This window comes from Crinia signifera, chromosome 4, assembly GCF_055691185.1.
Source record: "Crinia signifera chromosome 4, ASM5569118v1, whole genome shotgun sequence".
Classification (NCBI taxonomy): Eukaryota; Metazoa; Chordata; class Amphibia; order Anura; family Myobatrachidae; genus Crinia; species Crinia signifera.
Genome location: NC_139220.1, coordinates 113341502 through 113362467, shown reverse-complemented (window position 1 = coordinate 113362467; position 20966 = coordinate 113341502). Strand labels below are relative to the sequence as shown.

The following is a 20966-nucleotide window of genomic DNA, read 5'->3' as shown; positions in this document are numbered from 1 at the left end:
ATTTTTTTTACAAATTTCCTTTAGTAAATTTCCCCCAATGTATCTGTATATTTATATACAGAACTTAACCGGGAGTGGAAACAGCAACAAGTAAAAATCCCAGGTAAGATTTTTACCCTTGTCCCAAGCAGGATTTTAGTGGTTCTTTCCTGGGGGAGCTGCAGTGGAAACAGCTCTTACCTAGGATTTTTGACCCAGGAATTTCCAAAAAAGCTACTGGTCCCTCCTGGGTTCTGGCAGCTGATGTCATCCCCTCTGGACCAGAGGAGACTCTGGGAGAGGCTGTTTTCAGCTTGGGAATACCCAGTGAAGTAGAAGCGGTGGAGAGTGATACCCAACAAAATCCTTGGTAAAAAATCCTGGATCTGAGCTGGGATTTTTTTTTTTTTAATTGAGTGATTTTTATTACATTTTCTGATACACAGATTAACATAGCAAACATAAACAAATTTATCGACTGAAATTTAGAAAAGAAGAAAAAAAAAAAAAAAAACTGGGATTTTGGTGGAAAAGGGGTATATGTATTGGAGCTGGGTTTATCCTGCAGATAACAAAAAGTATAGTTTGCTCATTACCTGGGAGAATGAAATTTTCAATGTTTCACCCTGCAGTGATGTGAGTGACGTCATTGACGAAAGGTCATCCTTAGTTAGCTGTGTACAGGTTACAATGTGATATAATATAACCTGATCCATCATCCCCTTAGTAGTCCATTCTTTTACCTACATATCAAAGGAAACATTTTTTTTTTAATTATGTCATGTTATAAATTTGTATTAAATTAAAGAATAGCATTTACAATTTTAATACTTCCTTACACGGGGATCATTCTTTAAAGCTTCATTGCTGGGCACAAGCACGGTGAATGGTCCGGATGCAGTAAGTTCAGTAATGAGAGTCGACTGTAATTAAACATATTGTATAAGATCAGCAGGTTTATCACTGTAGCATAAACTTTACAATAACAATTCTATATATTGTATGGCAGAAAACACAAGTATCTAGATTATATATATATATATATATATATATATATATATATATATATATATATGTCTAGTGTTCGTAAGTCTCCGAAACACTGCCAGCAGGAGATGTAGTCCTGGTGGCTTAGGGGACGCTGTGGGCCCCCCTCCCCCTGCTCAGAGAAAGACTGCGGCTATTAGGAGACTACAAGTATCGGCAGTGTGTGTGGCCAATCAGCAGTGCCAGTGACTGACTGTAGATTGGTTCCCATCTCCACTACGCCGCAACCAACCAAACAGCACAAGCAGTGCAGCCGAGAGGAATGCCGGGCCCCGGTAAAAGTTTGGGGCCGAGGCCTAAGTGTGGAAACATCCCACACTTAGGCCACGCCCCCAATATGTTTAGAGAAGGGTGAAAGAAAACTGTAATCTCAGCAGCAGCACACACCTACAGCATGTGCTGTGCTGACAGCAGGCTCAGCATGACCTCTCACGCTGGAGAGGGGGGAAAGAGGGGTCAGACCAGGGCCCCGCAGGGGCCCCTCCAGCAAGCCTGGGCCCGGGTAGTTATTACCCGCTCCCTCGGCTCTCTCGGCTGCCCTGAGCACAAGCGGCCACCGCTGCAGGGATCAGAGAATCGGCTGTGTGACATCACACAGCCGATTCTCTGTGGTTGAAGTGCCACAGCACAGAGAACCCTACCTGACAGTGGGGACTAACAGTGGTCAAAGATTCTGACTGTTAGAGGTAGAGACAGCCAGCACAGTGTTATCTTTATTTTAAAATTGGGATAGGTTAGTAGATAGTAAAATGGTAATGACCACTTCCCCTTTACCTATGGCCACACCCCTCTATTGCCACACACCCTGTACCGGTTTTTGAGTTGGAGATGTTAGGGTATGCTGGTATGGAAAGCTGTCCCATAGCATCCTGCTATGAAAAGTTGTTCACCCCCGAGAAAATTATCAAAATGGGCTAAAAACTCTCAGTGTGTCAGTAAGATGTTTAGCTTTAGGGAGTGATTGTAAGGTCTGATATACTGTACCTGCAGCAAATAAAAGAAATTAGAAGTTTTGGGATTTCTCCTCAGTTCCTAAAGGAAAAGGAAAATAGTTGATTAATAGATTGTGAATATTCCTGGAAACTTCTGCATTGAGCAGCCATATTGCTTTTTATATATGATTGTCGATGTAAGAACTGCTTACTGGTATAGTCCATGGAATATCAGCAGCAGAAGTAAAGCATCAATGTACATAGGGATGCTAGGCATGCATGAGTATAATCAGGGCTATTTTTCAGTAGGATCCAGCAGGAACTGAGGCCCTTATTCTAGTTCACTCTTTCTGACAAAATATTTCTTAGATGGACAAAACCATGTGCACTGCAGGTGAGGCAGGTGTTACTTGTGCAGAGATAATTAGATTTGGGTGGGGTTTCACACCTGCCTCACCTGCAGTGCACATGGTTTTGTCAATCTAAGAAATATTTTGTCAGAAAGAGTGAACTAGAATAAGGGCCTCAGTTCCCGCTGGAACCTGCTGAAAAATAGCCCTGAGTATAATTATATGTTGGGACACTATGGTTCTATGTATGTCTATAAATCTGTCCCTCAGAATGATTGCACTAATGCTATGGAGAAATTCAGAATGTATAACTAGTAATGACAGAACAACATAACAGTAATGCTTGCTTGCATTTGAACAGAGGAACACTTAAATTGCTCTGTTGGGCGCCATCTAGTGGCCACTGATGTGCCAAAAATTGGATTCACTCCATAGAGCAGTGGTCAGGGAATTGGGTCCTCATTACCCCACGCAGTGCATGTTTTGCAGGTCTCCTCACAGAATCACAAGTGAAATAATTAACTCCACCTGTGGACCTTATAATATGTGTCTGTGATTAATTAGTACACCTGTGCACCTGCTGGGTTACCAGCAAAACATGCACTGTGTGGGGTAATGAGGGCCGAGTTCCCTGACCACTGCCATAGAGGTACAATGTGTAAAACACAGATCAGAAGCCCCACCTTTTTCACAGCATCCTGCTAATTTTATATACATATCAATAACATTTAGATTCATGTGGCAATCGTTAGGTTATTATCAAAGCAGTATGTTCAACATCTCCAAAATATATTGTAACATATGGGCCAGTATCCTCAGCAAACAGGCACAACATATTTTAGGACTCATAACACATGATCATCATTAGCATAGAGTACCTCGTGGATATTGCCCTTGCAGTTTATTCCATCTCCGATATAATTAGACTTGCAGGTACAGGTTCGTTCAGCTGGCCCAGTATTGTTGCAGGTGGCGTACTCGCTACAGCCACCATTTTTCTGAAAAATACAGATTGTGTCAGTGAATAAGTTTTCTTCTCTTATGGTAAACAAGGCAAATATAGAAACCTGTCTGTTGTATGGGAACTAGTTTCAGTAGTGACTCATAACATTTGATTCTTTCCCAGAGTGAACAGGTACCACCTAGCGAGCATGGAAAATGCATACTGTACTTACCAAGTCACATTTGATTATTCGGTACTTGTTTCCTAGCACGGCGCCCATCTCGTTGATTGTATGCCTTAACTTTAATGTACTTAAGGCATACAATCAACGCGATGGACCTGATTTTCTGCCAATCACCAGCTAATTTGCCGGTGAAAGAGAAAATCGCGTTAAACGCGTCCATCACGGCCCTTAATAAGGGGCCGCGATGCGACCGACGCGATCAACACAATTTTTCCATAGACTTTAATGTTAAATTATTTTTAAAGTGAAAATCGGGTTGATCGCGTCGGTCAATGCGTTTTTACATAGGTGACAATGTGAAATGGGCCAATATGGCCAATTTCACATTGAATATAGTTGTAAAGTATGTTTAATGCCCCCCCAACCCAAAGCACGGCAAGCGCAGCGAGCCCGCGGTACGCGTCCTACGACCTTTTCATACCTCTACTATCCACGTCGGTGTGGAGTTGATTTTATAAAGTGTGGCGAGCACAGCCAGCCACCGAGCCCGAAGCGTGGCAAGCGCAGCGAGCCCCGCGAGGGGACGCGTATACCTGTGAAGTTATGCGTGTGCGCTCGCCACGCTTCGGGCTCGGCGGCTCGCTGCGCTCGCCACACTTTATAAAATCAACTCCACGCCGACGTGGATAATGGTGGTATGAAAAGGACGGAGGACGCGTACCGCCGCCCCTCGCGGGCTCGCTGCGCTCGCCATGCTTCGGGTTGCGTCAATAGTGGGGTGGCGTTAACAATGGGGGGGGGGCATTTCAAACATGAGGGGGGGGGGTTGGTATTAAAATGGGGGGTTTGGGGGCTTTTTACATTGAAATCAATGTAAAATCGGGTCTCAGGGACCCTTACATTGATTCCAATGTAAAAATCTGGTCGATCGCGTCGATCGCATCGCATGCGATTTGGTTGGCATGCGATGCGATCGACGCGATTTTTCCGACCCAAAGGATACAATCAAAATCGGTGGCGCTGTGCTTGGAAACAAGTACCAATTATTCTTTTTTTTACACTAAAGTCTTACCGTCTAAAGGTTACATTCATTGGTCCAAAAGAAAATGGATGGCCATCGATAGGTAAAACGATCGATGGTCATCTATCACTTAGCTTATCACTATTGATGGCTGGTTGCAGTATTGCCATTAATAGCAACTGCAGCAATAGCCATCTCTACAGCAGCACAGCACTGTAGCATCTGAGAGCTAAAGGGCTCAGACACTAATGCTAATGTGCAGATCAACACGATTTACACGGCGATTCCAGCAGCACTGCTGATGTGGACTTCAGAGAGGTAGGAATTGAAAAAACTAAGTGCAGCATGTGTGGTTTGCCCCCCTGGACACAGGGGCCCATGTGCATCATACACACTGCACCAATTAAAAACATGCCACTGATTAAGGCTCCTGAGAGGGAGGGTGCGCAGGTACTTTTTACCCGGGCCTGAGTCTGCTGGAGCTGGGCAGTGGGGAGAGAGAGCACAGGCTGCCGCTGCAGCACAGCCGCTCTTTCCAGCTCATCACATGCTGCTCAGTGCCGTGTGCTGAGCTGGGAAGAGAGACAGCTGCAGCAGCTTGTCATCGCTCTCCCTCTTTATATGAAAAACTCTTGTTGACCAGTTGAGTGTCAACGGTGTCCATGTCGATCCTTAGCTTGTGTCAACTTTCCATATGTATGTTGACTATTCTTAGGTGTCAACCTAGTCACTGTCGGCAAATAGTGGTCGACCTAGTCACTGTCGACCTAGACCAGGGGTGTCCAAAACGGTCCTCAAGATCTACCAACAGTCCACGTTCTCCAAATCATCTAGCTGGTGCACAGCTGTAGTCATTAATAACTGTCACAATTTCAAACCTGCTGCATTCATTCCTTCTATAGAGCCACAGGTTGCTTGTAAAACATGAACTGTTGGTAGATCTTGAGGACAGGTTTGGCCACCATTGACCTAGACATTGTGGACTCAGGGACCAGATACCCTTGCAGCAACATCGCGTATCGATTCGCTACTGCTACTCCTGTAAGTTACACTTAGGGCCCGATTCTGACCTGATCACTGATATGCAAATATGTAGGTGACTGCGAGTAGAGTAGTTAGCCACCACTAGGGTGGCCAATCCCAGGATCGGGATCGGCGGGATTTCCGGGATTTGGCCCCAAAATGTCTGGGATTTCAATCCCGGGATTGGAGTATCCCGGCTGCTGAGCACCCACTTAGAATCTGGCCGGCTGTTCCCGACCCCGGCATGCAGCCTGCGCAGCGTGACCTCTGACCGTCACGCTGCGCAGTCCAAAGCGTCCTGCTACAGATGACCGCTCCCGGCCGCGTTGATCTCCTAGCCTCCCCTCCTGCCCAGCTGGTGCTGCCGCACCACCGCAGCGCTGCTGTCTGCCCCGCTCCCGCCCGCCTATGTAAGTAAATCTGCGGGGCGGCACCAGGCACCCCCCACAGCGCTGCTTTGCCCCGCTCCCGCCCGCCTATATAAGTAAATCTGCGGGGTGGCACCAGGCACCCTCTGCAGCGCTGCTCTGCCCCGCTCCCGGCTGCCGCGCACCCGCCCATGTAGATTAAACTGCAGGGTGGACAGGGAGTGTTTTTCTTTTAGGGATGCCAATCCCGGGATCCCGAGAATCCCGGGATTAAAAAAATGCCCTGGGATTGGCATTCCTAGTCACCGCACTGACAGCCTAAAAACCCACCCTGTATAAATCTGGGAGTGAATTGCGTAAATATCGCTATCCGGTCTCATGTCGCACATCCATATGTAATTCACTCACATCAAATGATTTTCCCAGTCTGTGCACATGTGAGTAAGTCTATCCCATCCACAACTCTGCGACAGCGTCAGGCTGAGCGAGGCCGGTGCTGACACCCAGGAAACGTCCGGTTACCATCCCCAAGCACCAACTTCCATTCCGTCAATTTACAATGGGATTGCAATTAGATATTTTGCTAGTTCTATTGCCATTTTGGCTCACGCATGTGCGCTACGATCCGTACGCATGCACAGTCATTTGACTGGGTAGGGATGGGAGGAAGAGTCAGTCAGTGAGGCTGGGGGAGAGTCAGTAGGGGGTAGTGCCACAATTATAAATTCATAGGCCCATCATTCATCTTAGAATATAGAAAATGTATATATATAAATTACATATATACATAGATATATTGATTTATGATTGATTTATGGCTGCATGTTTTCATAATAATAACAGGCATAAGTGGCATAATTTCAGGCTGAAGACATTACTAATGCAGAACTGTATTACAGCGTACCATACCTCCCAACTTCTTGGTCCTGTGAAGCGAGACCCTTGCGTCGGTGAATAGAGGCTGTGCCCCCTTCAGTCCCCAACTGCCCCCCCCCCAGCGGGACACTGCCGTCCCCGGGCAGGTGGCGGAACCGCACCCAAAAAAAAACGTGACAGTCCCGCCAAAAACAGGACCGTTGGGAGGTATGCCGTACAGAAGTATATATAGCTCGTGTAACATGTATTGCACTCACCGTCAAGCATAGATTTATAGGACTGCACTTTTTACCATCTCCGCTGTATGTTTGCAAACAATTACACACAGACTGTAATCAAAGAGAAAACAAAGAATAAATATATATTGTAAATCTTATATATGAATAATTTCACTAGAATACAACGTGGACTCTGTATGGCTAGTAGCACTGCAGTTACCAGAAGCAGGACAACATAGGGAACACTGATGCAGAGCTGCAGAGACCCTGATCTATCAGGGCACTACCTGCACCCCCATAATCTTGAGCCGTAGTTCCTACCCTCCTGCATTCTGCAGGAGACTCCCTGAAATACCAGCAATCTCCCTCTCTCCCTCATTAGTCTAGTAATCTCCATCATTTCCTCTAGCCCACATTACACTGTTACATTTGGGGGGGAAAAAGAATGAGACCGCACCCCCTCAATGGGGCGCTGTGCAAAATTCTACCACCAACTATAATCTCCCTGGAAGTAGGCAAGTATGTCATGAGCTGGTTACATTATAGAACAGCAGCTGTAGGGGCACTTCAGAAAAAGGCTTGCAAGAGGGACAGCACACTTATGGGGCCTACACATGGGCAATTTCAGGGCATTTTCTAAGAGATCTGACTTATTTTGACTAGATTGCTTAGAAAATGCCTCTACGTGGATCCGTGAGTAGGGGCCAGCGATAGGGCCACACTTTGCTATCGACGGTCAATTAATATCCAGCATGCTGGATAAATCTAGTGAGATCAATAGTCAGTGGGGCAGTATGGATGGTGTAATGGTTAGCATTACTGCCTCACAGCACTGAGGTCATGGGTTCCATTCCCACCATGGCCCTAACTGTGTGGAGTTTGTATATTCTCCCCATAGTTCTGTGGCTTTCCTCTGGGTACTCCGGTTTCCTCCCACAATCCAAAAATAGACTGGTAAGTTCAAATATTCTCTATAAAGCGCTGCGTAATATGTATGTGCTATATAAGAAACTGTTAATAAATAAATAGTCAGGGCCTAACAACTGGCCCTCACTGATTGCTCAGCACACATTGCTGGCGCAGCTCTGTGTGCTGAGCAATCTAACACCATCGCTCAGCAAAATCTCCCCCGTGTGTAGGCCTCATTACTTAGTTGGTGGGGCTAATATTTCCAAGAGATTAGACACACGCACCAGGTGTAACTATCTACAACAGAACATACAGTACAGCAATTATGTTGTTCTAAACAGATTGTCAAACAAAGATATGTTTTAATCCTGTGCAGATTTCACCTCGGGAATATCAATAGCCTAAACCAGCGATTCTCAAACTATTTTGCTCTGGGACCCCGTCAGACAATAAACATTATTATAGGACCCCAGCAAGTTACCACAGAACGGTCACACACGTGTGTGGTCAGCAGACAGCACATGCATGGCAGTATTGTGGAGGCACAAAATGATCCAAGGAGTCTGAAGTAACAAACAATTCAACTGATTTTTCAAACTCCTTGGATCACTGGCTGAAAGATTAAAGAAGTCATCAGCTTGATGGTCAACAACATGGAGTCGCGACCTCATGTAGAGATGGTCGCGACCCACTTTGAGAACCACTGGCCTAAACTCATACATGTCAGCTGAAATTTTCTTTCATTTACACCACTCCACTCCAGAGTGTACGGGCAATCTGGGCTGTCATTGTTAGGTTAAAAAGAAAAGAAAAACATATGACCATAGTTCTTTGACCTGGATTTATTGTGTGTGTGTGTGTGTGTGTGTGTGTGTGTGTGTGTGTGTGTGTGTGTGTGTGTGTGTATGTATGTATGTGTATTTGATCTTCTTTAAGGTATCTACCCATTCTCACAATGGTACAAGGGGTTGGGATCATTTGGTCTATTGCATTATGGTAGAAAGTCATTAGGTCGAATCCATTAGGTCGACATGCTAAAAGGTCGACATGATTCTAGGTCGACATGGGAAAAGGTCGACATGATTCTAGGTCGAAAGGTCATTAGTTCGACAGGTCATTAGTTCGACAAGGTCATTACTTCGACATTGTCTATGTCGACATTCACAAGGTCGACATGGGGTTTTTCACTGTTTTTTTACCTGAATGTCAACACAGTCGACATGGACACAGTTTAAAGTGCACTGCATCCCCTCGCATCGCTCGCTGCGCTCACAATGCGTCGGGCACGGTGCCTCGCTACGCTCGGCACACTATTTTATTCTCCCACTACGCCCTAGTGGATGGTAGGGCATGAAATACCGCCTGTCGGCACATGTTGGCTCAAAAAACAGTGAAAAACTCCATGTCGACCTTGTGAATGTCGACATAGACAATGTCGAACTAATGACCTTGTCGAACTAATGACCTGTCGAACTAATGACCTTTCGAACTAGAATCATGTCGACCTTTTCCCATGTCGACCTAGAGTCATGTCGACCTTTTAGCATGTCGACCTAATGGATTCAACCTAATGACTGTCGACCATAATGCAGTAGACCAAATGACCGCATCCCGGTACAAGTGACATTCTCTGGAGAACGGTAACCCGCTAATGTCAGATGATGTCACGCTTACCTGATTTGGCCCCGTTTTGGTGCATTCAGCAAATTGATCACAGCCTCCATTATTCACCAAGCACGGATCAATCTCTACAAAGATACAAGATATAACAAGTGTCAACTACGCAACGATTTCCAAACACAAATCTTGTATCTACTTGCTTAAATGTGTAACAAAGATGTGTGCATTCAACAATACTATTACTACCTTCATAGCTACCACTACTACCATCATAGCCGCTGATTTTGCTACCTACTTTTCAACCAAAATCTCCTCTCTCAGGACTGCCATCACTGCTGCCATGACCTCACCCTCTCCCTCCTCCCCTCCTACATCTCCACTCCCCTCCTTCCAACCCCTGTCCTCATTTTACCCCATCACTGCTGCTGAAGTCCACTCTATCCTTCAATCCGCTTCTCCCTCCACCTGCCCGCTCGATCCTATCCCCTCCAATATTATCCGTCGTCTCAGTCCGTCAGTCTGCTCTCACCTGGCTCACCTCTTTAATCTTTCCCTATCCTCTGGGATCTTCCCTTCCTCCTTCAAACACGCTCTTGTCTCCCCAATTCTCAAAAAAACAAATCTGGACCCCAACTCTCCATCCAACTACAGGCCCATCTCCCTCCTCCCTTTTGCCTCCAAACTCCTAGAACGTCTGACCTATAATCGTCTCCTAAGCCACCTTACTGCTAACTCCATTCTAGACCCCCTCCAATCTGGGTTCCACCCTTTACATTCCACTGAAACTGCCCTGACCAAAGTCACTAATGATCTACTATCGGCTAAATCCAAAGGCCTCTTCTCTATCCTCATCCAGCTTGATCTGTCGGCTGCCTTTGACACTGTTGACCACCCTCTCCTGCTCAACACCCTCCGCTCCTTTGGCATCACTGGCACGGTCTTCTCCTGGTTCACCTCATACCTCTCCGATCGCTCCTTCTCCGTCTCCACTCCGAGCTCCTCCTCTCCTACTACTCCGCAGCCAGTCGGTGTTCCTCAAGGGTCAGTCCTTGGCCCTCTCCTCTTCTCCCTCTACACCACCTCTCTGGGCACCCTCATCAGCTCCTATGGTTTTCATTACCACCTTTATGCTGATGATACCCTAATCTAGCTCTCCTCCCCCGACCTATCCCCATCACTCCTGTCCAAGGTCTCCGAATGCCTCACGGCCATCTCAGCCTGGATGACCCAAAGCTTCCTGAAACTAAACATGGCTAAAACTGAACTTCTAATCTTCCATCCCCCGAACATCCCCTCTTCTCCCACTATCTCCATCAGCATTGGTGAAACCGAGATCACCTCCACCGACCAAACGCGCTGCCTCGGTGTCATCATTGACTCCTCCCTCTCTTTCACCCCCCACATTCGTGCTCTCTCACAGTCTTGCCGCTTTCACCTACGCAACATCTCACGCATCAGACCATTCCTCTCCACTGACGCGACCAAAATTCTCATTCATTCTCTTGTCATCTCCCGCCTTGACTACTGCAACATCCTTCTCTCTGGGCTACCTCTCACCCACCTCTCACCTCTCCAATCCATTCTTAACGCTGCTGCTAGGCTCATATTCCTCTCCCGCCGCTCTACCTCCGCCTCCCCCCTCTGTCTATCTCTTCACTGGCTCCCCATTCCTTTCCGAGTTCTCTTTAAACTCCTCACCACCACCTACAAGGCTCTCTCCTCCTCCACCGCTCCTTACCTCTCTTCACTGATCTCTATCCACACTCCCTCCCGTCCTCTTCGCTCCATCGCTGACCGCCGACTGACTTCTCACCTAATCACCTCCTCCCACTCCCGTGTCCAAGACTTCTCTCGCGCTGCCCCCCTGCACTGGAACAACCTCTCGCCACCCATCAGGCTTTCTGATTCCCTTACCTCCTTCAAGCGCTCCCTCAAAACCCACTTTTTTCGACTAGCCTATCCCTCCTCCTAACCTCTTTTGATCCTCCTATCCTGCCTCCGTTCCCCTCCGTTCCTACTTATCCTATTGTTTTTCGTTCGTCCACCCACCTATTTTTAGTATGTTAACTCTTATGAGTAGGGTCCTCCTTCCTCACGTACTCACCCTACCTCTTTACCATACCTGTGCTCCTGTCCTGTCCTTCCATTCCTCTACTTCATCTTCAGTCTCCTCGACAATTTTGACACCTACTTCTGAACTGATGCTGATTTGAGTTCTACCAGCTATACCCCTATTTATACTGTATTTTTCAACACACCCTGTACGTTACCTTGTAATTTGTTTTTGGTTTGCTATGTACGGCGCTGCGGACACTTTGCGGCGCCTTATAAATAAACGTACTACTACTACTACCTTCACTCATTTTATAGACACATACAGCAGAGGGAATGGGTCATTGGGTCGACCACTGAATTAGGTCGACAACTGAAGGTCAATATGGCTAAGGTCGAACAGGGCTGGAAGGTGGACACAAGCATTAGGTTGACAATGGAAAGGTCGACAGTCAAAAGGTTGACATGAGTTTTTCACTTTTTTGAGACTAATGTCAACATAGTGGACATGGACACCATAAAAGTGTACCGCTGTGCTCGCCATACTTCGGGCATGGTGAGCCGTAGTGGATGATAGGGCATGAAATACTACCATTTGGTAAATGATGGGTTATAAAAGTAAAAACCTCATGTGGACCCTGTTTCTGTATGTTTTGTATAAAGGCACAAAAGAACGTATTTCAGTCAGCCAGTAAAGATAGTCAGTAGTGGATAGATTTCTGCGCTAGAAAAGATGCTAAATCTAATAGAATAGAACAAATGAAAAGTGCAAAGGAAGCTTCAAGTATGGCATTATAAGTAAAGGAGTACTTTTATTCTTTTGCATTACTGTTATATATCTTTTTGTTTTTTATTGTATTTTTACAGAATAGTATCAGCCGGTGGATGTGGCAACCACTAGAAGACTGTTGCTGGAATAACTACTTCTTACATAGATAACCAGTTCTTCAGACACAAGACTAATTACCCCATACAGGTACTGGATACGGGTGTGGCATGATTTGTTGACAGTCATCATATCTACGCTGATACATCAACATGATGAGCTGTCCATAAAACATTCAGAGATCTAGTGGTCAACTACCTTTCCGAGTGCTGGTTAAGTATGCTCATCAGAAGTCTGCTAACAAATGACTGGGCTTCTACCACGAAAACTGCAATGCAATATTATCTAACTACTGCCTTAAAAGAATTCAATGGAAAAAAAAAACATTCTGATGGTTCCTCCATGGGCAAAATAACCTATTTTTACCCCTCTGCAATAGCACTCCATAGCTGTCGTTAATGTTAAACAGCTGAATTCAGATGCATTTGAACATTGAAAGGCCATCACTTCCACACAATGGTGCAATGGTGTCAAAATGTTACAGTCACAAGAAAATCATTGATGGCGTTAAACCATCAAAATACTATGCTCATCCCTAGTCCTGGTGGTCACATGGCCGTCACTTCCGGGTTAGACCTCTGAGGGACTGGCACCTTACCATAACCATCTCCATCGTCATATTTCACATGGTAACATTTCAGTGGTCAACACTGTGAACATGTCAATAATCTGAGGATTTCGACATGGGGTATGTTGCCGGTTTGAACTACTGTAAGTCGATGTTCTCATGTTGACATTGTGGGGTTGACATTATGAATGTCAACATGGTAACTGAAGACTATGTGACTGGAATCCTCCACCGGTTCTCTTACCTATAATGTTTAAACCCTATCTCAAGAAATAGTGAAAACAATGTAACTGTACTGAATAACTAGTACATAAAGATGTATACATACCAAGGCATATTATCCCATCTCCATTATAGCCTGGGTTACAGGTACACAGCCGGTTTCCAGGAGTAGTTTTTCGACATTCTGCTTTGGTTGAGCACCCTCCATTGCTTGTAGCACATGCATCAATAGCTGTAATATTTTTTTTTAACAATTTATTATTTATATATTAGGTTATTTAGTTGTTTTTTATTAACTCGTTTTTTTTTTATGAAAAGAAAATATAGAAATGTACCTACTAAGAACAAAAATTACAGTTAGTTTTTATTCCATTGTACATCCATTGGTTATTTGCTTGGTCAAATAGTTTTTCAGTGAAAAAGGACCTACAATGGTGTAATAACACATGGGATCTGGGATAAACTACCAATCCCATGAGTTATGGCGGCTCTGGTGCCTGAGGCTCCCGAAGCATAATGCCCAATATCTAAATCTATTAGCTCTAGTAAATAACCTAAGCTCATTGGATATCAACCTTACTATGAAACTATGAGAAAGCATAAATAGGTTCCACAGCTAGATGACCAAAATCTAAACATGAACATGATTTAAAAAATATTTTATACAGTGTTATAACACTGAATCATAACTAAAATGTATATATTCACATTCATAGATGAATAAATCTAAGTACTTTTAGAGGCATGATATCAGGATGTGGTATTGGAGTTACAGCGCCAGTCTTCATACCAATGTCTGGATTTTTGGCGTTGATATTCCGACTGCCTGCATCCTGAACACAAGTATGCTGATTGGATCCCATTTTGGATCATATAACAATTTACCCAAGACTATTAAGAAAATTCTCATCGTACAAAATGTTCCACCTACTTGTATTAGACATGTTGAAAAAAATTACCTGTACACATGGTGCCATTTCCATCAAACCCAGCAGCACACTGGCAGTAAGCAGTGCCATCAGCTTTTTCAAGACAGCTAGTGAGACAGAAGAGAATATGTATGTGCTAAGGGGACCAGGCAAGGTTATCATGTAACCAATAGCATTGTACAGTTCTGGTTCACAGTGACATACACACGCTTCTGTCATCATGTTAAATTCTACGATTTAGATTCCTATACGAAAACGTAATTAAGTATTATATAATAAATTCTTAACACTTCTTCAAGATACATTTGCTACTTACAATTGGTAGCTGGAATGCAAAGCAATTCAAAGACTTTTACAATTTCACTTCCATCATATATATGAGTAGATTGGCAGAAATATATTAAGAGCGTTCCATATACATATGGTTGGAGTCCTTTATATTTTAGAGAGCGTGACTGTGAATTGGGGTGCCATTGTGGCCCATGCTGCAACTGCCCCATTGTGTTCAAACTTTATCTGTCTGGCATAAATGTGTGGGCATAACTTTTATTCAATGACATCTTTACTTTTAAATAAGTGCACAGTACACAGTAACATATCACAAATAGAATAATAATTATTATTATAATTTTATTTATAAGGCGCCACAAGTGTTTCGCAGCGCCGTACAAAGGAACAATACAGGGAGACAAAACTTGGCATAACATTGAATAAATAACAAAAATAGAGTACAAATAAAGAGCGCCTATTAACAACTATTGCCAACATTTTTCAGTCACATTATTATTCTTAATTTTATTTTAGAAATAAATAAGAAACTAAATTCGGTACTTGTTTCCTAGCACGGCCACAATCTTAAGTAATCGTGTCCCTTAATTAAGGGACACGATTACCCCGATGGACCCGATTTCTTTTGAAATCAGGTCCATTTTGCCGGCTAGGAAACAAAAATCGGGGGCATCGCGTCGGTCGGGACCATTAACATTGGTCCCGACGCGACCGACGCGATGCCCCCGATATTTCCATTGACTTCAATGTTAAAAAATTTTTTAACATTGAAATCTTGTCGGGAAGTTAAAATATCGGGGGCATCGCGTCGGTCGGGACCATTAACATTGGTCCCGACGCGATGCGACGCGATGCACCCGATTTTTGCATAGGATTCAATGTTAAAAAATTTTTTAACATTGAAATGGTGTAAAAATGTCAAAAAATGTGAAATGGGTCAATATGACCCATTTCACATTATAAATGTCCCCGTCGTCGCCCCACGATACACGCCAACCCGAAGCGTGGCGAGCGCAGCGAGCCCGCGAGGGGCGGCGGTACGCGTCCTCCGACCTTTTCATGCCCTACTATCCACTAGGGCGTGGAGTGAGAATAGAATAGTGTGGCGAGCGCAGCGAGCCACCGAGCCCGAAGCGTGGCGAGCGCAGCGAGCCCCGCGAGGGGACGCGGATATCTTCACAGTTATACGCGTCCCTTCGCGGGCTTCACAGGTGTCCGTGGCGACGCGGACAGCTGTGAAGCCCGCGAAGGGACGCGTTTACCTGTGAAGGTATCCGCGTCCCCTCGCGGGGCTCGCTGCGCTCGCCACGCTTCGGGCTCGGTGGCTCGCTGCGCTCGCCACACTATTCTATTCTCACTCCACGCCCTAGTGGATAGTAGGGCATGAAAAGGTCGGAGGACGCGTACCGCCGCCCCTCGCGGGCTCGCTGCGCTCGCCACGCTTCAGGTTGCCGTCTATCGTGGGGTGGGGTTTACGCGCTTGAATTTGGGGGGTTTGGGAATTTTTTTCATTCAATCCAATGTAAAATTGGGTCCCAGGGACCCAATTTACATTGGATTTAATGAAAAAATCGGGTGAAAAATCGGTCGGTCGCGTCGATCGCATCGCATGCGACCAAATCGCATGCGATGCGATCGACCCGATTTTTTTCAGCACGATCACCCCGATCTTAATCGGTGTGGCCGTGCTAGGAAACAAGTACCCTAAATTCAAAGTATCTGACAGTCCCTTTCAACTAGTTTGTTTATTGCTGTTTATATGTTAATAAATAGGTTGGGGGCAGGGGCTGGCTGGCAACTTTCAGCCTGGGGGGCAAATACAAACAAAAGGCCCTGGCTTGTCTACCACCACACAAATCCTGCCGGTGTGTAAAAACGATAAGCAGCAAAAGTGCATTTATTGCAGCAGAGCACAAAATACTGCTTGTTTATCCCCCAAAATGCCACACACCTTACTTGCAGCTGTCCAGAACACGGAGTAGTGCTCCACAGTGACACGATCACTCAGAGGTGTCTGGGAGGAGCCATGTGACGCAGCAACTGGTGGATTCATCCAGCTTTGTAGCTACTTGAAGCTGCCGCACATGTGCGGCACTTGGTGAGCTACTGTATGAGGGGAATGGTGTGCGGCGGGGCAGGGCGGGTGAGTTTGTCAACCTGTTGTGCCGCACAATTGAACCCTCCTTCCCAGCATGTCAGCACAATTCATGACTGGGACCAGGAAAGCTGTGGGCCTGGAGACAGCCAGGACCCCAGAGCAGCTACATCCCCTGCACCCACAGTAGTTACATCACTGGCTGCAGGGGTACAGCAATATGCACCTTCCCACCAACAGCCCCTTTTTCCAATACAGCTTCAGAAGCATTGTTAGGCTGCTTTAGCATTCAGCTCCTTGTTATGTTTGGGGCGGAGCTTAGCTCTGCATTATTACTTTATTGGACAGTGGAAAGGAAGGGGAGGATTGGGAAGTGACCTGCAGGAAAGGCTTCTGTCTGCACCTAACAATCAGAGACACTGACCAACACAGCTGGGCAGTGTGACCCCCCCACCGCGCATCACGCTAAGCCCTACCCTATCACACAGAGCCATTTCTCTTTATGCCGGACGCAGCAGTAAGCCCGTGCACTAGTCTGACCCTGACACTGGGGCGTAACTACTAACTAGACCTATTTGGGCCCATAGCAAAATTTTACCTGTGTCTGACCAGCCAGACCATTCCTGCAACTGCCCAGATAGGCCCAACACCTCATCACGCCTGAGTCTGCACTATGACTCCACACAAAAACCTTAGGGACACATGCGCAGGACACGCCACCCCACTGCAACCAATGTCGCCACTATGTCCAACCTAGACCCACAAATAAAGACAATCTAAAAATCTCATATATATACTATATATACTGTGCAAGGTCCGGCATAAATACACTCTGCCCGGGTGCCCATCCAGAGGGACAACACCCACCATACAAACACTCCAAATAAATCTGTCACTCCGGGTCTTGTTAAAGTGCAAAAAGGTGCTTTTCTGCTGTCTACGGCGTTTTGGGATTTGCCCATCTTCAGGACATACACGTGTATGTCCTGAAGATGGGCGAGTCCCGAAACAGCAGTAAAGCACCTTTTTGCACTTTAACAAGACATCTTTATTTGGAGTGTGTGTATATATATATATATATATATATATATATATATATATATATATATATATATATATATACACATACATACACACACATACTGTACATACACACACACACACACAGAAAACCATTCTACCCATAAATGAGTGCAGGGTGAGAGCACCATAGCACCTACTATAGTTACTCCATTACACACATATAAACATACAGTACATATGTACAGTTACACACATACAGTCACATATAGTCACACAAATAGTACAACACATCATATATATATATATATATATATATATATATATATATATATATATATATAAATATGTATATATATATATGTCACACATAGTCACACACTTATCTATGTACAGGCAGACACACATATGCATACAGCCACACTCAGTGCACATGTATATAATATATATTGTCACATACACATAATATGGTACCTCATCACACTATTACTGGGTGGGCCCAGTGTCTTTATTGCAGCTGCCTCCTCCAGTCCTCACATGTTGTGCACTCTGTGTGCAGGCTGCCGTCTAGCTCCGCCCACCTGCTCGATCTCATTCTCCACTCCCCTCCTGTTTAACCCCTACAGCTAGCAGAGCAATAGGAGAGGAGGAGGGACAGGCAGGACACCAGGACAGCCCAAGTGCTGTCTAGCTCCGCGGTGGCCATCTTTAACAGGAACAATGGCATCATGGGATTTGTAGTTAATCTTTGACTGCTCAGAGTCTGAGCAGTAACAGTTAAACTACAAATCCCATGTGCCGCTATTTTTCCTGCTCTGGAGTCTGAAAGCCGGGTTCCTCCGTTCAGGCTGGTGGTACGTCAAACTTATCAGCCTGAATCTCACACAGTGGCCCGAGTGCTGCATAACTGCACCGGCCTGGGGGGCACATGGCACCCTGCCCCCCGGCCCAGCCCGCCTTTGGTTGGGGGATACATATGAATGACTGGCAGTGGGGATGCCAGCGGTCAGAATACAGATGCCGGCATCCTGATTGTAGGGAATACCTATAAGGGTCAGGTAAGTATACTTAACTTTCCCATGCCCCCCCAAACCCTCATCCCACAATCCTAACCCTATCCCTCTCCTTCACAGCCTAACACTAATCCCGCTACCTAAACCTAACACCCGCCCTGTAGCCTAACCCCCTTCTAAGGTCTTAACCATAACCCTCCCCACAACCTACCTGTAACCTTCCCCCTCTGCCCACAGCCTAACCCTAAGTCCTGCACTACATCCACCCATAGTAACTTATCTTTAAGTCCTTTGATTCTCTCTCTGCCAGCTTGTAGTTGCAGTTGAAGTACATACAGTAAGATGCCATTAAATAGAATACCCTAGCACTAAAGGTACACTTATGCACTTACAGTATGTAAAAGTCCCCATACACTTGTGCAATTTGGGCTCTTTTCACTCGATTCCAATGAATCGGGCTGAGAAATCAGTGAAAAGTGGCCATATCAAAGGTGTTTGACATCCGATCCGATGTGCAGTCCCGTGCCCACCAGCTCGGAGTAAGAGGTAGGACCTGCTGCATGTCCAACCTCCGACTTGGCCCCCCTCCCACGGGGAATGGGATTGCATACAATATATCGCATGCAGAAGCACCGCATAAGCATTCTCTCCTCGAAGAAGTTGCATAGTGTATGGGGGCCTTAAGGCTGAAGCTACTGGGGCACAACACCATACAATACATAACAGAGTTATTCATCAGTGAGGTCAGTCTGGCCGCAAATTAGCCTAAAACTTATTAATTGGTTGGGGTGAATGATGTGTTCCAACAAGTGATAGGGGAGATCAGGTTTTTCTATGGGAGATGGGGGAAACTGTCTTCCTATAAGGGTTGGGTAGAATAATGTGTTCCTATAGGTGATTGGGAAGCCATGTATTTCCATAGGGAATGGGGGGCAATTGTGTGCTCCGGGAAGGAATAATATATGTTCCTACAGATGGTGGAGGAGAATCATTTATTAATAACAGTGATGAAAGAGAATTATGTGCTGCTAAGGGGTAGAGTAAAAGGGGGAGGGGGAATATGTTGCTATGGAAAGAAGGTGGTGTTACAAGGAGTAGTGCAATGCATTCTTGTGAGAGAAGGGATGGGTGGTTGCTCTCTGGGTGGTTAAGAAACTGTGTTGGATGGTGGAGAATAGTGTTGCTACAGAGAGTGGAGGAAGTGCTGCTATGCTATGCAGTGTGTTACCATAGTGGGTGAGTGAGGGGAATGTGTTACTACAGCTGGCAAATATTTTGCTGTAAGGGAGAAAGGATGCAGGTTGCGTACATAGGCTAGAGGGTCAATGTGCTGATGGAATGTGTTGCTACAGTATAAGGTAGAGGACAATGTTGCTACATTTGGTTTATGTGCTAATACAGGCTGTTAAGAATAGTACTGTCACAGAAGGGTCACTGGCATCCAGGCCGCTGACATCCGGTGATGTCAGCTGCCCGTCCCCCGCAACCGTATTCCGGCCTCTTTAGCATGAGAACGCCCAACGTTCTCATGGGAGCGCCCATGAAATGCTAGGCATTCTCATAAGCTAATGGGGCTGCCCGGCACCTGACGTCCCTCTGCGTCCCCCTAACCACTATCCTGGGTGCTTGCGTCCGGTGAACAGAATGTTCGCCATGGTTGCACGCACCCTGCATATGCGCAGACGCACACCATCGGTCCCCCTTCCGAATGCACGGGGGAATGCGAATGGATTAGAATAACCCCCTGTATCTGTAGTAGACAAGTAATGTCTGAGCACCATGACAAACGTCTTCTCTGTCCCTGCTTTATACAATCCACTGGCTCACTCCCAATCCTCCCAATAAGCATGGTTACCAGGAAGGCAGGAATACTCACTTTGCACTAGTGTGGCAGTTTTTGTTGCACTTATCTTCTTTAATCACTGGAAAATAACAAAATCATAAACATTTTCATTTTATATATAAAAAAAAAATACACATCAAAGGTAAAAGCTGCATGATGTCTGACACAATGGCTTACTGACACATCTGGCATGTTTCATGGTAAGCGCCTGTGTAATATATATTTTTTCAATCCCAAAATAAATATCACAGGCATCAATGACAACTCTGATACAAATGTAGTAATTACAGTGATGAGAGACAGAACCACGAATGCTGAATAAGCAATGAGAGAGCATAAACCCCTGATGGGTTCCTCAGGTTACACTGGAAGGTCAGCTGACATGTAAATTAGGATGGGCACAATGCCTATCAGAGCAGTGGGAGGGTTATAGACAGGGTAAGAAAAGGCACATGCTATCATGTGAGCTTCCTCTGTCCGGAAAAGCTGCTGTGAAGGCAAGACCTGTTGCTGCAGCTGACTGGGTAGTACACGTGCATTAATAAATCTAATTTCTGTTTCTTTTCTCACCACTCTTCCT

The 20966-nt window shown here is 45.5% G+C and overlaps 1 protein-coding gene across 1 annotated transcript in view; it reads right to left on the bottom strand.

The window, feature by feature from the left end:
* The window catches only part of LOC146074317 (stabilin-2-like), a 227452-nt gene that overhangs the window by 68858 nt on the left and 137628 nt on the right, over nt 1-20966 (bottom strand). The window contains exons 40-48 of the mRNA XM_083182260.1: nt 20420-20465; nt 14158-14234; nt 13305-13430; nt 9525-9598; nt 6981-7052; nt 3187-3306; nt 2011-2058; nt 819-902; nt 576-722 (exon numbers count right to left, since the gene is read on the bottom strand). Coding sequence (XP_083038386.1) covers nt 576-722; nt 819-902; nt 2011-2058; nt 3187-3306; nt 6981-7052; nt 9525-9598; nt 13305-13430; nt 14158-14234; nt 20420-20465 — 794 coding nt within the window. The remainder of the gene's footprint in view (nt 1-575; nt 723-818; nt 903-2010; nt 2059-3186; nt 3307-6980; nt 7053-9524; nt 9599-13304; nt 13431-14157; nt 14235-20419; nt 20466-20966) is intronic.